Raw genomic sequence first — 17187 nt, 5'->3', positions numbered from 1 at the left:
GTGCATCAAAGTAGCTGAATCTAAAGTTTGAAATCACAATTAACAAGCTAGTAGCCTCCTAAACCCCATTTTTTTTAGGACATATTACTCACAATTCAGTTTAGCAAGAAGTGATATCGGTTATCATCTGTGGAAATTAGAACAGTTAAATAGAGACATCTAACTATTCCTTGGGATCCTACCATTAATGACCCAGATTTGTAAACTATTTCCTAAAACTAATTTATATCTGTTCAAGAAAGCATTACTCAGAAAAACACAACAATACTACAGTCCACTGACATTAGGCAATATTAACAGTACATGATACAGAAAATCAGACGTAGTTCTCCAAAAATGAAAGACATTTTCGTCAATTTTCCAAATTTATGGTGCTTCTTATATATATTTTTTTTTTGCTTTGGAGCCTTTCAAGGCTTTAAAGAGTTTCTAAAGGAGGACAAAGATGACAAACTTCCTGTGCTTTCAAAAAGCTGGTTTTCTCTTGCTAGTACCCAATTTCAGAAGCTAGCAATTTAAGTAAACACCAAGTACTGTAAAATTCATAACAACACAATGACAAGTGACAATACAACTACATACTATGTCCTTTGGAAATCATGCTGATTTACAAACTATGCCTGTGGGTGCACCAGAGATCCATCAGTTACTTCACATGCAATGGCTGCAGGCATTTGGAAATCTTTGTATCACAGACTGGGAAAAGGGAAATCATCTGGCTATTACAGTCATACTGATGTACTGTAGGCAGCCAAGCATTATAGCTGGCTTTCTCCAGAACAGACCTACAGCATGTTCTCAAAGATTTTGGGTAACACAGTCCCACAACATGCTGGGGCTCACCCAGAGTTCGTGGATAGCACCCTGTCACTACTGCTTTAATCAATTTTAAGCAGGGAGAAGAAGGATCTTCTTATGCATCTGCGTCATTCCACTTTCTGTCATACAAAGCTGTGAGCTGGCACGTCATAGACTACTGTTAATTGAGAAAGAGGGGCATCTAAACAAAATAAATACCCCTGAACTGGGATACGCTAATGCTAGTCCTACACAAGCATTACAACAGCAAAGGGATTCCAAACAGATGAAGCCAACAGTTCAGGCTGTCAACTCACTGCACAGAGAGAGACAGTGGGAGGGAGATAAGACTCACTCCCTGGACTCCTCCAAGCATTCAGGACACAAAATACTGCTTCCACCCTGTTGTTTTTTTTTTTTTTCCTCTACTATGGCAGCCTTTCCTCAATGGGCAAAAGTTCTTACCTAGTGCAGAGTACAATTCTTATGCCACCCCTTATGTCTTGCATGTGTTCACATAAAAAAGGAAAACTAATAATGATGAAAATGCTGTTACATATGAAATAAAGGGGAGAGAAATAAGCAAGGGAAATAGCTGAAAGTCCAGGGGAAAAAACCCACACCAACAATGAGTCAGTCTTGCGGGTTACTTCTTCGAGAAACCCATAGAAAAGTAAGGAGATAAGTGAGAAACTATGTTCTTCTGTCTCAGCAACATTCCTTTTCCTAATTTTCTCATCTGATTTTACAGGACCTACTCTTCAGACAGAGGACAGAGTACTCTTGCATGTTCATTTCTGTACTGAAGTCTATGTTCTCAGCCTTGAGCAAAGCTTTTCTACTTCAGTTTCTCAATAAGCTAAAATAGTATAATTTACCTATATGCCTCACTGAGAGATCACAGTTTGCAGTTATATTGCAATAGGAGGTATTGTATAAATGCTGGATACATTTCAGTAATCAGAAGTAAAATGATTCTTTAGAACAACCTGCTGTACACCTGAAGTAAAAATCCTCCTGCACTAATTTTTCCTCACACTATTGTATGGGCTTGCTGGTTTATATTGAAGATTGTTCACATGATGGTTAGTGGCATAGATTTAGCTTCTGGGCTTCATTTTTTAATTTCTTAACAAACAAAACAAAAAACTCCCAAATGAACACCGAAAGATGACACAAGTTTGTACAAGGGGGTAGATTTCAAAAAAACAAGGTGAAAATGCTTACTAATTCAAACAAATACAAACAAAACATAGTATCAAACACAGTAGCACCTCTGAATCTACTTATAAATGCACACAATTTGTCAAATTTTATTTTTAAAATGTCCTCTTTCTGTAAAAATCTGAATATACATGGCAAAACTTAAAAAGCATTGATTTGCAATTAATTTTACCTTATTCTAGAAACAACTTGCCCTCACTGTTCATCAAATTGACTCCATAGCTTATATACTATAAGGAGTTAAGAGATAAATACTTGAAGAAAATGAAGCATTTTGTGAAAGAATGGTTATACAGACACGACAAGCCAGGAAACCAACAGGTGTTCAAACTGGTTAGCAAGGGAAGACCACGCTGTGTGTGTCGGTCTGATCTCACTCCCTTTGGAAACAAAGTCTCTAGACTCATATAGTGCTGAAACAGCCTCAGAAACTCTTGACTTTGTAACTTAGCAATGCATAAACAATAGGTACTGAGTAACAAGATCTTTCAGCTGCAATAAAAACTGAAAATGCAGTTCTGAGAATAGCGTAATGCCAGGCAGGTAACTCCTAAAACAGTGATCGAATTGGTGCTAAGAGTCTCTAAAGCCAAGAAAAGCACAGGGGATATTACACTGTGGGATTAAACTGCACAAGTGTAATAGTACTGACATGCATAATCATATCTGACATGCAGGCACACTTGAACAGCAACTTAAAAACAGGCAGTAACAAACAGCAGATACTTGGTAAGAGCAGTCAAAGCAAGACAGTAGAATATTAAGAAAGCATAGGCTGACTCAAAACAACTATTTGCCAGCTTAAAAAAATTATTAATTACAACTGAAATTATTAAAAGGTGCTAAAATATCATCAGCTGCTTTTGCAGATATAAGAGATGGAAAACTAGCCTATTCAATTAAAGCTTTCATCTTATTTCTAATTGTACATGTTGCTGCTCAAGTATTCAGTTGATGAAAAATATAAAAATCAATTTTGAAGTAACAGCAGCTTTATTAATTCACCTTAAAAAAACGAACTCCAGAAATGTACCTGCACATTCTTTGCAAACCAAAATCAGGAAAGAAAGTTTACTTATGAATGAAGGATGTGGAAATTTGAAATTGCAAAACCAAAGCACATACAGACCATAGCAGACCCCGGCACAGAGTTCCCAAATAATGCGAATCCTCAGCTTCCAGGATGAGAAGGAAGTGCGCACTCTGTTGCAGAAGCACACCTCTGGATGTAGGTGTCTACTGTGATGGCACTTTGGTTGAGAGCGTGTTCTTTCATAACAAATAGCGTTATGAGAGCTGTCATCATCACTGTTTACAAATAGAAAGCACCATACAGCTCCCCTGGGCTCAAGAACTATCTTTACCACCTTTCATGCTACTTTCTACACCGTTTCTAGGAAAGATCCCTAATTCTGTAAGGGGTTCTGTGAAAAGAAGGAGCAACTGAAGAGATTATTGCCAGCAGCCGTGAACAATCTCTTTTTGTTTTTAAACTGACACACACAAGAAAACAGTGTAGCTTTACAAGACCTGCACCACTTTCACAACTTGCCCTGAAATTTAAGACTGGTGCAAAAAGCCACAACGGAAGCCGCTCCGGCTCCCAAACCCGCGTGCGGACACTGCTTGCCCACGTCAAGTTTCTCCGCCCGGGGTCGCTCCAGCGCCCTGGCCCCTCCGGCTGCCCCCGACCCTGCGCAGCCCCGGCTGCCGCGACCCCCGGCCCGCAGGGGGGAGCGGGGCGGCGGGGCCGAGCCCCCGGGCTCCTACCTTGTTCGAGGCCATTTCGCTGACGGAGTGTCTGGTCTGCAGGGTCTCCAGCTGGTCCAGGCACCAGTCCAGCTCCTCCATGGTCTCGCTAGCCAGTTTTTGGTAGGCCTCCTCTGCGAAAAGACAGGGGAAAGCGCGCTCAGCTCGCAAGCGTTTAACAGGGCTCACGGGGAGCGCCAGCGCGCCCATCCTCCGCTGCCCGGTGCCCGGACACGGGCGCTGCTCCCTCATTCTGCGGGCGCGGGCGGCGGCTCTGCCCCTCCGCGGGGCCGCGCTCTGCGGAGACACCGGGGCGGCGCGGGCAAGAAACTTCGGTCGTGCCGGGCTCGCCCCTTGCCTCGGCTCCGCCGCCCGCCCTGGGGCCGCTGCCGCCCGCAGCGCCGCCCCCTCGAGGGAGGCGTCCGGCTCGGCACCGCGCCCCGGCACCGCGGCAGGGCAAGCACGGCGCGGGGGGCACGGGAAGCGCGGAGGCACGGCTGCTGAGGGCACCCACACCCACCCACACCCCGCCGGCAGCCGCGCCGAGCCGTCCTCCCCCTTACCTATCCACCGCGGCACCATCAGAAATTAACGGGTTAACCTTTATAGAAGCGCGGGGAAAGGTGTAAGAGCACATGTGAGTGCTCCGAACAGCGATGGCCCGCCGAAGCACCAGCTGTCAAAGGAGTGCTCAGATAACTGCAGTCGTGTTTGTTCTAACCCAGAGCCTGTGTGTGTGTGCTAGAACCGGCACAAAGTATTGCATGTTGGCTGTAAGCACAAAAGAACCAATGAAAAAGTTTTGGAACTGGACACAGGAACACAATATGGGCAATTAACCCAATAATGGTATGGAAAACCACAGTTTAACCAAAATTGCTAAATATTCAATTGGAACTAACTGTCTAGCAGAAGTTTCAGTTACAGACAGGAAGACATACCCTTCATCAACAACTCCCCAATAACAGGAAATCTGTCACTATGCAAATAATTTCAGAAAAATAATCCTATATGCAGAGTGCAAACCTCACCTACCAAGCCCAGCTCTTTTTTATTCCAATGTAGATCTGAACACAAGAAAGCTTCTCCACATTGAACTCAGAGCTGAGTGAGTTTTAGCCCAGGTATCCTGTATTCCAAGCTGTGTATCTGAAACATCAAGTTTTGAAACTGCTGGTGTAGACACATCTAGATCAGCTACATACATGTAAACTTGACTCCAAGGTAGAGAAATGTTTCTTTGGTCGGCTTGTTATGGACATCTATAACATCTCCCTTGACTAGTTTCACATTGATAACATCTCCCTTAACTTGTTTCACATCAAATTAACCTTATTTTCAAATGTCAGACAAGCAAAAAATCAGGAAAACAAATTAACTAAAACTCGTATTCAAATAAAACACGCCAGCATGGACTACTGCCAAATAGCCCAGTGCATTACTGTACAACATCCTGGATACTAGACTTGGATCTTTTTATGTTTCTAAGCACATGCTCAGAAGCTTCAAGTACCCTCACAACTTTTAAACTTCACACGCTTGTGGCTATTGCAAAAACATCCCATGATTTTGAATAATGTTCACTTACATCTGGAAAAAGGTAATGCAGGAAGTTTGAATTGAGATTAATTGGCAGAACCATTTAAAGAAAATTTTGCAGTGCTGGCCACTTCAGTAAACACATTAACCAACACTCAACAAAAAAACATCCCCATTAAATTGTAAACACTGTCATTCAGATGCATACTTACTAGAAATGCTATCTCATCCAAAGGAATTTCCTGGCCAATAAAGTCAGGATTTCCAGCCTGTTTATCTATCAAAAGAGAATCCATGACTTTCCATAATACAACAGACATCACAGCTCACTAGTTCTTGAACACAGTAAAACAAATTTGTATGATGTTATTTTTCAGCTAGCCTGCAGCTTGCCCAACAGCAATTCTTGAAAATCAGATACTAGGAACCATGTTTTTCTTAACAAAACCAGCCTTTCTAATACTTAAGAAAGTATTCAGATGACTTTTTTCCCCAAGAAGTATGAAAACCACAAAATAAATTCAAGGGATACAATATTTAGGTAAAACTAATAAAATGCTCAGTTTGCCATTTATTTAGCAAATATATATATATTACTAATGGCACCTTGCATTCAGGAATATTTATCTACTATTCACCTTCCCAGTACACCTCAAAGCACATTAGAAAGCAGAATCCATCACTCACAAGGAAGTTCCTCACCCTTAGGATGCTTCTCACGATCTCCCACTTCAGACTGCCACACTTCAAGAGTCTGTGACTGCCGTGGGGACCACCCAACTGACCACTCAGACTAAGTAAAATTCTGATGGCCAATGCTAGGCTTAAGACTTGCTAGACTTGGCACCTCCTGAAAATTCTCAGAACTCAGAGCTGTCAGACCAATCTTAAATGGAAATAAAAGGTTTTCTAAATGATGGCAAAGTACCCATCAAACAAGCACACCTGCAGTTCTGAAGGGCAGAACAACCGTAGGAAAGCTTTTTTCTGAACAGTACCAAAGCTCTAAATTTGGCCCACACTTTTGTTGTTATACAATGTGGTGGAAAATGTTGAGGTTAACAGCTTTTCAAGTATAACACTCCGGTGCCACTAAGCTAAGAATAAAAGAATAATTATCAGCTGTGCAGCTTTGAGAGCCTCACAACACTGTTTCTGACTTCTCTGTTACCTCTAAGATAGCACCCTGTAATTAGATCCAGGACTGATCTACTAATCAGTTTTTTTGTTTTAGACACATGATCAAGCTTCCCCACCCAGACGATAAAGTCCTAAGACAGATTAACTTCTGTAAATGAGAGGCATCTTGAAATGTCAAAGGTTCTTTTTATGTCTCATTAGGCTTTAATAAGAGGAAGAGAAGTATATTTTAACACCAGCTGCTTTAAGAATTTGCATGTTATTTTGTATATGCTTTAAAAAAAAAGGAAGTGACAGCAAGTGTTCTCTTTTCAGTTTACAGATTACAAGCAATTCCTATATATGTAGCTTTCAGTATGGTACATAGAAAAAAAAACCAACAAATGAAAGGCTAGCAGAAAGAAAAAGCTCTAGCATAATCATTTGGCATTGCACAGCTATTTTTTTAAGGAGTGTTCTACTGTCTGTGTCTATAAAAGACTTGATTCTTAGCACAGCGCCTAACAAAACACCATAGATGGCTCCACTTTAATTCATATCGTTATTTGGGAACAATTTATGTTCAAAAATTTTGAAGGGAAAAAATTACTATATGGCAATACTTATGTAGAGTGTCCACTTTACATAATGGTTTGTCATGATTTTCATATATGTTGTTCTGCTATTCCTGGAGAACAAAAAGCAATACCACACTTTTCTACCCAAGTAGAAAAACACTCAAGTGTATTTGTACTAATCTTTTCAGTATTTTAATGAATTTCAGAACAGCAGAATCAAAAAATAAGTACAGATTCTTCATTATTGTCTGATCAGTTGAGATCATCTAAGTGATGCAAAGGGACTGGAAAAGAGTTGACTCAGCAAGCACACAGCAAAGGGCTTTGACCACTGTGTTGCCTTAAAATGGGAGTGTCTTGGAGTGAAGACAAGCACTCTGCTGAGCAGTGATGTGATCCAGATAGTCTTGGCATGTGTACTGTCTTTTGGAGCTGCAGGCTGCTGGAAGAAGCTCTGAAAACCTCCAGGCTATTCTAAATGAACTGAAGACCTAACCAGAAAAGGAAGGTCAAAGAAGGTGTGCACCCTCTGATAAACAATGTTAAAAATAAACTGGTAACAACAGATGAAAAGCAAGCTGAGGTACTCAACAAATTTGCCACAGTCTTAATTTCTCTCTTTCCACACCTCTTGAGAGATGGACAGATGGATGGGGACTGGGATAGCAAAGTTCATGGCAAGGAAGATCAGGTTTGTGACCACCTAAGGAACCCTAACATATATAAGTTCAGGGGACCCAATGGGATATATCCACAGTCCTGAGGGAAAGAGCTGATGTAGCTGCCAAGCCACTCTCCATATTTGAAAAGTCATGGCAGTCAGGTGAAGTCCCAGGTGACTGGAAAAGAGGAAACATACTACCCATCTTTAAAAAGGATATATAGGAGCACCCTGGGAGCTACTGACCTGTCAGGGTCACTTCTGTGCCTGGGAAGATCATGGAACAGATCCTCCTAGAAGCTGTGCTAGGGCACATGCAGGACAGGGAGGTTATTTGAGACAGCCAGCACAGATGCACCAAGGGCAAGTCCTGCCTGACCAACCCAGTGGCCTTCCATGGTGGACTGACAGCATGAGCAGACAAGGGAAGGGCTGTGGATGTCCTGGACTTCCGTAAAGCCTTTGACATGGTCCCTCACAACATCCTTCTCTCTAAATTGGAGAGAGATGGATTTGAGGAGTGGACTGTCAGATGGACAAGAAATTGATTGGATGGTCACATCCAGAGGGTCGTGGTCAAGGGCGCAGAGTCCTAATGGACACCAGTGACAAGTGGTGACCTCAGGGGTCTGTACTGGGACCAGTGTGATTTAATGTCTTCATCAGTGACATAGACAAAGGGATCCAGTGCACCCTCAGCAAATCTGAAGACGACCCCAAGCTGAGCAGTGCTGCACATCTGAAGGATGGGATGTCATCCAGAGGGACCTGGACAAGCTGGGAACATGTGGCCTGTGGGAACTCCATGCGATTTAATAGACCAAGCGCTGGTGCTGCGCCAGGGTCAGGGCAAACCCTGGTATGAATACAGTCTGGGGATGAACAGACTGAGAGCAGCCCGGGAAGAAGGACTTGGGGGTGCTGGTGGGTGAGAGGCTGAACATGACCCAGCCATGGGCACTCACAGCCCAGAGAGCCAAACGTGTCCTGGGCTGCATCCAGAGCAGTGTGGGCAGCAGGGGAGGGAGGGGATTCTGCCCCTCTGCTCTGCTCTGCTGAGACCCCACCTGCAGTGCTGCATCCAGCTCTGGGGTCCCAGCACAGGAGCTAGAGCAAGTCCAGAGGAGGCCACAAGCATGATCAAAGGGAAGGAGTACCTCTCCTGTGTGGAAAGACGAGAGAGTTGGGAGAATTTAGCCTGAAAAACAGAAGGCTTTGGGGTGACCTAATTGTGCCTTTCCAGTACCTGAAGGGAACCAACAAAGAAGATGGAGAGACACTTTTTACAAGCACATGTAGGACAAGAGGGAATGGCTTCAAACTGAAAGAGAGTAGGTTTAGATTAGATATTGGGAGGAGGTATTTACTGTGAGGGTGGTAAGGCCCTGGAACAGGTGGCCCAGGAAAGTGGTGGATGTCCAATCCCTGGAAGTGTTCAAGGCCAGGCTGGATGGAGCTCTGAGCAACCTGGCCTGGTAAAAGGTGGCCTTGCCCATGGCAAGGGGTTTGGAAGCAGATGATCTTCTAACCCAAAGCATTTTATGATTCTATGATCATCTGTGAGATTCAGACCCTGGACATCATCCCCGAATTTTCTGACCGTTCTTTTATACTCTTCAGCCTACTCTAAGCTTGAAGTTTGGAGCAACAGAATTGCAGAACCAAGATTTTCAGTTTCTCTTACAATTACCATTTCAAAAAAAATCCTCAGAGGTTCAAATTAAGATTTTTTTTCTGTAAATGAGGATGTTCATACTTAGCATGTTAACTGATGGCCTAAAATTTGACTGACTGATATATTTAGTCAATATTGACAGTTTCCATTAATTATAACCATGTTAGCTCTTATTCAGCACAGAAATAACATCCATTCTCCTACTTTTTTTTTTTTATTAATATCTTACTGAGAAAATCACACATATTGTGACTTAAAACGCTATCTTCATGGAGTGTTTACATGTCTCACTGTTGATAAAACGTAATTATGAAAGATATTTTTGTGTAACATCTACAACTTTGTGCACATCTCTCCACAATCACAGGTAAACCAAAATACTCTTGATCAGGTTTTAGAATGAACACCTGGAAAAACCACTCAACTGCAGAAGGTTTCTCAGCAAGTGTTTTTATGGTCCCGCTCAGAACACTCTTTTTTCCATGCTAGGAATGTCTTAGTGTTTCTACTGTAGTAAAGAAAAATTCCTTGTACCTGTTAGTAGCCTTACACATACAGAGACTGTGTCCAAATGACAAGGACATACTGCTTTTTACAAATAGCACTAGCCTTAGGCTGTGAAAACTGCCTTATCTCCTTGAACAGAGAAAGTAGAAACTTTCAGGCTATTATAGGAGGAAAATGATAAATTCCAGTTATGCACAACTTGTCAAAATACTTGATTATAGTTACATAATATAAAAGGAGTGCATAAAGAGTTGTACAAACAAAATACACATTAAATGAGGATCTAGGAAAAAAATGGGTTTTTTTCCTGAAACAGTTTTTATTTCTCTCATGGTCTTAGAAAAAAACAAATATCTCATGTGACAATATCTCTGTGTACTAAGACTCTATGTCAAGGGCAAAAGGATGAAAAATATGTGTTTATACTGTTATGAAACCAGGTAACAGGAACACTGCAAATATCTAGGAAGAAGTTGTTGGGCTCTTGGAACAGGCCTATTACAGTTAGTTTAGAGTAAATAAAACACTTTTGATTCCTATAAATAAAGAACTGTATCATTACGCGCTCACTATGTGGTTCAGTTTCTCTGTATGGGACTGCTAACTTGTTCTGGCTTTTTTTTCTGTAATCATTTTATGTATTTCTTGGAAAAAAGGTTGGGAACAGAGTTACTCATACTGATATAATTTTCCCCAAAGTCTAGAAGAATTTCTGTATGAAGTATTTGCAAATTCATCTAAACAAACAGTCTTGAGGTGCCATAGAAATTCAGAATATAGAAAAGTATCTTCAATTGAAGCCAAGTGGGAAAACATGCATTCAGTACAGACACCATATTTAAATAATTTACGGCCTCAATGACAGACCACATCAAAATTTTGCAGTGTGAATGTTTAAATACACTCTTCGCTATTATCAAATATCCAGCAAGGCCAAATGAATGTTCTTCTATTACCACTCCTCCATATCCATTGCTCCTTTCCCCTATGACCAATTTGTTAAAGTACTAATGCATTCCTTAATCCACTGCCTGTAAGAATTTGCCAGAAGGACCACTGTCACTTAATCACTGGTGAAAGGAAGTAAGCTCTTTCATGAAGCAATCAACCTTGCCCAAAATGAAGAAAAAGAGGGAAATTCTTGATTTTCAAGTAGCACAATGTCCTTTGTATTTTTAAAAATTTTAAAAATTTTAAAAATGTATTTTTATTGCTTTCTTTTCATGAACCAACTGTATTTTGAGAAAAGGTCTGTTTCTTTTTTATCTCTTTTTCTCCCAAAAGTTCTGGGAGAACTGTGTCAGTTCTATTCCCTTGTGGACAAGGAGTTCAATAACAGATTAATTACTCTAGTTGCTTTCTTACCCTATTTTTTGTATCATACAAAAAATAGTTCTTCTAGTTGAGAGGGTATATCCTGGAATCATTTTCCCCTGTAGCTGTAAACCAGTTTCTTTCCAAGAAGCATACTGCTGTAGATTCAACATAATGAGAGAAATGAAAGATTTTCAAAGTAGAACAAAATTAGAGGCAACATGCATAAACTAAACTACAGGACGTTCCCTCCAAACTCTGCAAAACTTTTATGGTGAGGGTGACTGAGCACTGGAACAGGTTGTTCTGTGGAGTCTCTATGCTTGTAAATCTTCACAAGCCATCAGGACATAATCTGGGCAACCCGCTCTAGCTGGCACTGCCTGAGCAGGGGGATTGGACTTAGTGGCCTGTAGAAGTCCCTTCCAGCTTCAACCATTCTGTGATTCTGTGATTGAATTAGCAATTGAAAAAATAAAAGCCATTTTTTAAAAAAGTGGGTGGCTCAAATGGCCATCCTGTCATCTTTGTAATTCTGTAATAGTATTTGTCCCTACTAGAAGGGATCAAAGAATATTACACTGTCTCCATCAGGACTTTGCAGAAGAGCTCATCTCATATATATTATTATGGATGTTGTGATGAAAACATGAAATACAAATCACTAAATGTAAATGTTTAAAATTTCACTATTAAATAGACTCAGTTTTGTTTTTCTACTGTCTTAGGACATATGATCAGAACACAAAGGAACAGCTCAAGTGTTTGTCAAAAAAAAAATCAGCTTCACTTTTAAGCAGATTACTATTGATTTTTCCTGAGATGCCTAAAGCTCCAAAACCTAGAAACTCTGTTCTGTAACAAAATCTTTATTATCAACTGGAACTTGCTTAGATCAAGCTGAAATGTGAATATTGGGAGTCCCATCTAGGAAAGAATCTTATTATCCCTGTTTGGTTTTGAGAGTTCTTCAGAAACTTTACAAATACATATTCTGATATCACTGCAGAATAAAATAAAGTATCTGTAAGTACGAAAGCAAATAAAGTCTGTCCTTAAGCTTGTGTGTCTTTGTGTGGTTGACTTGACTGTTGAACTTCCTGACACCCAATGGTGCAGACTGAGCTGACACTACATAAAAAAAATATAAATGCTGAAGTTTAAAAAATCGTAATTGGTCTTTGCCAAAAAAAAAAACTGGGCAGAATTCCTGGTGTCTGATAAAGTGGGAAAACTGGAGGAGAGCTTTCCAAGAATTATACGTTCACTTTGGCTATTGTAGCGGGTTCAGTTTGTAACCAGGTGGAAACACCAATTAGAGTGTAGTGGTTTGGTCCAAAATATTCATTACTTACTTATTTACCTTCTGTAAGATAAGAATTAGGAGAAAGCAAAGCAGGCACAAAACTTAAAAGAATATAAAGAAGTTTATTAACAGAAGTTTATAAAAGAAAGAGGAAAAAAAGTCAGACCACACCTTCAGAACACTTCTCCTCCCCCCCACCTTTCTCCCTTCTCCCACTGACAATGTAAAAAGACAACTCTTGAGATTTTCAGTCAGTTTACCACTGACAACCTTTATATAAAATATAACATATATTTTTATATAATCTATAACAACCTTTTTCAGTTCACTTAGGGAGAGGAGTCTCTCTTGCTCATGCTATGGAGACATCTCCACAAGAAGTTCTCTCATGGCTTCAGTATCACAGCGAGACAGCCGCCCAGGTTGGTTCTCTGCTCGCATGTGAGAGTCCCTTCCCCCGACTTGCAGCTTTCCCCACAACTGCTTTCGAGGGGCCAGTCTTGAGCTACTGGGGTACCATTTTAAGGATGAGCTGTTCAGAAGCAAAAGTTCTCTTCACCCATCTCTGAGAGCATCTTCATCTCTAGGAATAGAGGCTCTCCCCCTTCCCTGGGAGAAAAAGGGTCCTCATCATCTTCATCTCTAGGAATAGAGGCTCTCCCCCTTCCCTGGGAGAAAAAGGGTCCTCATCATCTTCATCTCTAGGACTATCTCTGGGAGCATCTCTAGGAACAGAGGTCTTCTCCTTCCAATTTCGAGCAAGAGTCCTCATCACGTCCCTCTCTCCCTGTTCAAACTTCTCATCAATTTACAGCTGCTTCAGCATTTGCTTATTTCAGTACAGGTACTTTTGCTCACAAGTACAATCATTTGCTTATTCCAGCACAGGTGCTTTTGCTCCCAAGTACAGTTTGAACGCTCTATGCCCAATGCTTTCATGAACTTACAACAGGTACTCTGATATATCATAGTCCATCACCACCATAGCTTTACAACAGAACTTCAGTTTCTAAGCATCTCCTCTTTCTCCTCCCTCAGGGTTTCAGCTCTTCCTTCTTCACTGACTTTGGTGTCTCTATGGTGTTTTCTTCACCTTCCCTCTTCCTCAGACTCAAAGAGCATGAATGTCTGCAGGCTTCATCTGTTCTGGAGGAAACTTACAGCACTAAAAGGGTTAATCTCACCCAGGCCTTGCAGCTGGAATTTTGCTTATCGCTGTTGGTCACAAGATCTTTGCCGGGCAGCAGTGCAGCTTCAGCTGGATCTTCAGCCTTACTGGAGGGGGGGGTGTGAACCGGGCCGCTGCCTGCACGGAGCAGGGCTGCAGGGGCTGCGGGTGGAACAGGGCTGCACGGCTCCAGGATGGCTGTGTCCCGGCCCAGACCAGGCCAAGCAGGGTCCATCCCAGCCCCGCTGGGCGGCATGGGCCCCCCTAGTTACCTGTCCCAAGGCCGGAAGCAAGAGATAGCTTTCCCAGGGTTTGTCCATTCTTAAATGTGGATCACAGAGGTGTGTCAAGCTTTTTTAAGTGGCTTAAAAAATTGTCAATATTCAAACTAGCCAGTTGATAGGTTCTGTTAGGTCATAGAGGAAGCTGTAAGCACCTCTTTGCAAGAAAATCACTTCCGTAGCTATGCTAACCCATGACAGCTATTCTCCATATAATTCCTCTGGTGTCTAATAAGAAATGTGCTCAAACTACATATTGTGGGGTTTGCTTGTTTGTTTGTTTGTTTAAAGACAGTGTTAACAGGCTTTTTAATGAAGTTACCCATTTTGTATAGTTTATACTTAGTGAATTTAATAAATCCTCCCTATCAGATTTAGCTGACGGTGGTCAGTGATTTCAAAAGTTAATCAGTGGCTGTTGATAATACACACTTATTTCCTAAGGAAAGCATTCTGAAATGTCCAACTGTTTTTGGTGGTAACTAATTTGAAGCAGAGATGCATGACATTGTCAAGATAAACTAGCTTAACTGATGGCAAGAGTGAGCAGACAGAGACAGGCTTTATCTCAGAACCTCAGAGACTGCAGGAGAGAGCAAAGTTCTCAACCCTGCCCCAGTTTTGTAGCAGGAAGAATGCTTTCTTTCCAACAAAGCAGAAGGAAAAATACAAAACACACAACTTCAATCATCTTCATTCCTGAAAGCAGCAAAAAGGGCAGTAGTATGAATGAAGTTTCCTTCTTTCTTTTTGTGAAACTGTTCTTCCCTTCACACACAATTAGCTGGTTTGTATTTACATGGCACAGGATAGGCTACACTTTTGCACTCTTCCCTAAACTAAGAACAGAGGCAACTCATAAACATCTCTTTTAGCTTCAGTATTTATTTAGTTTTTAACGCTTTGTTCCCAGGTCAAGTGATGTTTGAATCAGCCTTGGGTTAGCAGCACACTCCTTATCACTGGACTCTCATGTCCTGCTAACAACAATGGCGAAACATGAAATTCTTGTCTAAATGGATACTCTTGATGGATTATTCCCAGTGAGTATGTGCTGAATCAGACCCTTACTCTACAAAACTCTACAGATATCTCCTCCATCTCTTGTAAAATTCCATACCTCTCTGTGACAGTGCTGAAGAAGTGAATGATATTTTTGCTTGCAGGTTATAAAACTAAGACAGTGGATAAACTTACTGGTTTTAGTTAGGTAATTCTAACAGAATTTTTACTATTGTCATACATGTTTTTATAATCTCCTTTGTTTTAGTATAAATAGTAATAATATTCAAAATATTATTCTAGTAGTACTCAAGAGACCTATTCAAGATCTGACAGCAGAAATACATAAAAAGCTCTGGGTCTTCTCCCCTCGTTTTTTTCTGCTTATGTTCTTCTGATATGGATAAATAGGAAGTTTCTCCCCTTCTAAGCCTGCAAATGACCAGTATAATTTCTCTTCTCATTTTGCTTTTTGTCAAACCACAGGACAATATAAAAGGCAGAAAATATAGTAAGTAAAAATCAAAACAGGAATTTTAAAAATATGTGTTATTTAAAATATAAAACACAAAACTGAACTATGGAAGTAATCCAAAACTTTTTTTTTAAAGAAGGGGAAAAAATGAGTACGTGTTTTAGTCCTAGTAACAAAAATCATGGGTGGACTTAAACATTTCCAATAACGGCATTTTAAAATCAAAATAAAATGTCCTGAGATCTGGGGGCCAACACTTTTCTTCTGAAGAATTAGAACATCAGCAGCTGACTGGAGCAGAGCTCCTCTGCATGTTACTGGTGAAATCAGTCCACTCAAGCAAAATACACATCTTTCAAATTTTTTCGGGGGTGTCGCAGTGACCGCTCGCTTCTCAACCCAGCCAGCCCCTGTGGTGTGCAGCAAGAGTGGGGAGCAGCCGAAGGCTCTCGGCTTTAAAGCTGCTCCTGTGGAGTTCAGCTCTGCCCAGGGGAAGCTGAAGCTCCAGGTGGCGTAGCTGTCAGCAGCCCCGACTAGGGAGAGCATAGAGTGTAGCAAGGAGGATCGCAAAGTTTGTTGAAGGATATCCACGGCGGACAAGCAACAGCTCCACAGCAACCACGCCTTATGGGGGGGGGAGGGGGTGAACAAGGGGAGTAACCCAACTAGGGACCAATAAGTGGATTAGGGGGGAGGGACACTGGAGGGACAGACTCACATCTGCTCCAATGGCCTTGGTGGGCCCCAATTGGGTTTAGCGGATTTCCAAGAGGGGAAGTATCCGAGGGGGCAGGATCTCGGGAGATTGATGGGGACCATATAAGGGTAATTAGGGAGGGCTTTGGTGACAGGCACAGAACAATCCAGAACTCAGGGAGGGGTTTGGGTGATTGATAGGGAAGGAGCCAGAACAAAGGGAGGGGATAACCATATTTGGGAGCACTGGGAAAGCAGCTTTGATCTGGGGCAGACCAACGGGGAGTAGAAGCGGGAAGGTAGGGACGAACCATTGGGGTACAAAGAACATACAAAATACATTAAAAACATAGCATCGCTGATGTCTGATGTGCTCCTCCCAGGGAAGACAACGCAAATTCACGGCATCCTTTTAATTGCAAAGGAAGCTTATTCAGTTTGTGAAAATCAGATAGATCAGTAGAGTATGTCCAAAAGTAAGAGGAAGTGAAAGTTCCAGGGAAAACACATTGATCCTTTCATTTCAACCTGCTTAGTCTCTACTGGGGACCAGTGAAACAAAGACTTGTGCTAGAGGTCCTTAGAAGAAGTATCTCTTGGGTTTGCATGTCCAGGTTTTGGTAGCAGGGGGGCCACAGGGGTGGGTTCTTTGAGAAGCTGCCAGAAACTTCCTCCATGTCTGAAACATCCAATGCCAGACAACTCCAGGACAGACATACCACTGGTCGAGTCTGAGCCTGTCAGCTACAGCAGCAATGCCTCTAAGATAATGTATTTGAGAGGAAAAAACTTACTGTGCAGAAGCAAACTGTGGCCAGATAAAAGTGGGGTGAGGATATGTGGGAGGAACAGCCCTGCAGACACCAAGGTCAGTGCAGAAGGAGGGGCAGGAGGTGCTCCAGGTGCCAGAGCTGAGGTTCCCCTGCAGCCCGTGGTGCAGACCATGGTGAAGCAGCTGTGCCCCTGCAGACCATGGAGGTCCCTGGGGATGCAGAGATCCACCTGCAGCCCATGGAAGAGACCCGTGCTGGAGCAGGTGGATGCCTGAGAGGAGGCTGTGACCCCATTAGAAGCCTGTGCTGGAGTAGGGTCCTG

At 42.0% G+C, this 17187-nt stretch overlaps 1 protein-coding gene across 5 annotated transcripts in view; it reads right to left on the bottom strand.

Moving 5' to 3' along the window:
• Positions 1 to 17187, bottom strand: part of PDE4D (phosphodiesterase 4D) — a gene marked incomplete at its 5' end in the record, with an annotated part of 319930 nt that overhangs the window by 43646 nt on the left and 259097 nt on the right. For all 5 annotated transcript variants that reach the window (XM_082301744.1, XM_082301747.1, XM_082301748.1 and 2 more), the window contains one exon: positions 3793 to 3905. In XM_082301744.1, the coding sequence (XP_082157870.1) occupies positions 3793 to 3905 (113 nt within the window). The remainder of the gene's footprint in view (positions 1 to 3792; positions 3906 to 17187) is intronic.

This window comes from Coloeus monedula (genome assembly GCF_965178545.1).
Source record: "Coloeus monedula genome assembly, chromosome: Z".
Taxonomy (NCBI): domain Eukaryota; kingdom Metazoa; phylum Chordata; class Aves; order Passeriformes; family Corvidae; genus Coloeus; species Coloeus monedula.
Note: the sequence above shows the minus strand (reverse complement) of the source record. Positions and strands in the feature narration are given on the sequence as shown.